This window comes from Petaurus breviceps, unplaced genomic scaffold (genome assembly GCF_028583685.1).
Source record: "Petaurus breviceps papuanus isolate PSGF00001 unplaced genomic scaffold, PetGlider_PUasm1.0 91023, whole genome shotgun sequence".
Classification (NCBI taxonomy): domain Eukaryota; kingdom Metazoa; phylum Chordata; class Mammalia; order Diprotodontia; family Petauridae; genus Petaurus; species Petaurus breviceps.
In genome coordinates, this window is record NW_027187398.1 from 2,562,129 (window position 1) to 2,564,717 (window position 2,589).

At 52.5% G+C, this 2,589-nt stretch overlaps 1 protein-coding gene across 2 annotated transcripts in view; it reads right to left on the reverse strand.

Annotated features, from left to right (window-relative positions):
* Positions 1-169, reverse strand: part of TBX4 (T-box transcription factor 4) — a 43,653-nt gene extending 43,484 nt beyond the window's left edge. For both annotated transcript variants that reach the window (XM_069077955.1, XM_069077954.1), the window contains exon 1: positions 34-169. In XM_069077955.1, coding sequence (XP_068934056.1) covers positions 34-169 — 136 coding nt within the window. The remainder of the gene's footprint in view (positions 1-33) is intronic.
* Between the last annotated feature and the right edge of the window lie 2,420 nt (positions 170-2,589).

A 2,589-nucleotide genomic window follows, 5' to 3' on the forward strand; every position in this document is an offset into this window, starting at 1 on the left:
CCCCAATTCCTACCTGCTCAGCATCTTGGCTCTGGGGGCTGCTGAGGGGAGTACCAGTAAGGCCCTGTCCACCCAAAGCTGGCTCTGGAGCTGAGGCCTGCTCTCCATGTGCAGGGGCTGGGGCTCGGAAGCCCTCTTCACTCTCAGAAAGGCCCTTGTCCTGAAGCATCTCCTGTGGGGCATATACAGACACAGAGAGCAGAATGTGACTTGAGAGTGGGGGGGGGGGGGGGTGAACTGTGACAGAACCTGATGTCTGGGCACTGGTAGTATAGGAGCCTGGCAGCACCTGCAGGGAGCTGCCCTCTAGCTCATGTGGCAATCCAGAGCCCCTCCTCTCCTGTCCCACCTCACCCTGGATATGTGTGCATGCGCTCTGTTCAGCATCTGGGTGTCTACATCCCCAGCTCTATCCCTAGCTTTCGTCAGCTCCCCATATGCCTTATCTTTCTCAGTGTTTCTGTGTCCGCTCTAGTCCTAGTCCCATCTCTGGTACCCAGCTCCATCCTCTTCTATCACTTGTCAGTTGTGATCCTGACCCAGACTGAGGCACTACCACCAGCAGCCCTGATTTCTCTGACTCCAAATCTTAAGTGTACTGTGGCCTGCACTGAGGGAGTGTGGCACAGGCAAGCAACTCTAACCAGAGACAGTTCTTCAAGGTTGAGGAGAAATGACTTCAGAAACTGAAGGGTCCACTTTGCAAACAGAAATGGGAAACCTATATTTCAATTTCATTTTCCAGTAAAACACCACAACCAGCCATTGACAGCTTTAGCAGACTGGGCTAAACTGGACCTCCACAACATAGGCCCAGATAAAAGCATTTCATATCCTTGGGCCCAACTAAACAATACCCAGTGGTTTGACCTGAATGACCCAGTTAAAAGCCTCTCCTGTCTTTTGCTTGGACTGTGGAGATGGAGGATTCTCCCAATAACTGGGTGAAATGAGAAGAACCTATTTTAGAGACACCAACTTCCATGCTGCCCTCACTTATTTCAAAATTGTATATTTTAATTTTAGTTTAATCCAAGCCCAACTTCCGTGCCTAAGCTTTCAGAATCTCTGCACACACGTTACTACTGTACAGACACCTTTACATAGGACTCACACACACAATTACACCCCAAAACTGAGAGGTCCCTATGTTTTCAGCTAAGGGATGGGAGTATCCCACCTCAGTGTAATAATTAGGGACTGGAAGCATCTGGGAAGAGGAGTAAACCAGGGCCATAGGTCTCAGAATCCCACTTTTCTGCTCTTAAAGCACTGCCATCCTGACACTCATGGGCTAATTTACTTAGAGGTCTTGGATCCATCCCAACTTCCCCACCTGTGAGTATCCCTGCCTTCATCACCCAGCCTCACCCCTCCAATACCAACGGACTGAAGAAACCTACAAATCTCTCCTTCATCAGCCCTAGACTAATCTCTATTTCCTCCCTATTTGTTTTTATTCCATTCTTAGCTTAGCTCTTCCCCCTTTTCTCCTGTCCCCTAATTTTCTGTCCCTCTGTTTCTTCTCTGTTGTCCTCCCTCCATCCTCATCTTTTGCTTTCTTCCCTGCCCTCCCCCACCGCTAGCATCTCCTCTCCACGCTGGGACTCTTCTCCAGTTCTCTCTGCCTGGGGCGGCTCCCCGCCCCCAGCCCCGCACCCCCTAGGCCTTCTGAGTATAAACAAGCCAAGTGCAACCGAAGAGATAAAAGCCGGCCGAAGCCAGGGGCTGGGAAAAGCCCATAAAGATAAGCGCTGACAGACAGACAGACACACAGACACTCAGACGCAGACCATAGAGAAATGATGACGGAAATGCGGAAACACACAGAGTGTCCTAGACTTTCGGAGGGTCTCCACGATACCCCTGCCCCTTGACTTGTCTCAATCTTGAAATTAAAAATAAATTTTGAAAAATGTAAAAGCGAATCATTTCCCTTTCTCCATCCAATTACCTGGGCTGGCCAGAGCCCTTCCTACTCTGCTGCCCCGTCCTCCCTCCAGCAGGCCCCGCTGCTATAGGGCCAAGCCAGAGAGGGAGGCCCTGGTGCCCTTACCCAACAGCTTCCCCTCTCAGTGCTTCGGAGTCCTGCGGCTGGCAAAAATCAAGGAGGAGGTCCTATAGCCCCAGCTGGTCCTGGTAAGCCTAACCTTATCTCTGGCAAGTGGAGAGCGAGCGAGGAGACCCTCCGCCGGGGCACAGAAAGAACGCCAGAAAAGGGCCAAAGGCTGCGCTCCGCAGAGGCTCCATTGTACAATCACTGGGGTCCTAGTCTGTTACATTTTCCCTAGGAATATGCAGGGATGAAAATCCAAACACCCCCTCCTCCAAAACACAGTACCAGCCAGCCCCAGACACCCCCAGAGATGTACAAAGCCAGGCTGCCCCCTGACTCCAGAGGAACCCCACCAGGCCCGCTCCCGCTCGAGCTGTGCAGAGTGCCAGTCCTCCCCCATTCAGAGCCCAGGGCGCCAGCCAGACTCAGGCCTTCCTCTGGATCTTTAGGCACCGACCGCCTGGACTGGGTCCTGTGCCCCTAGGGGCAGCCCCTTCTCGGCTTTCTCTCCATGTCCCCCAGGTAAGCATCCT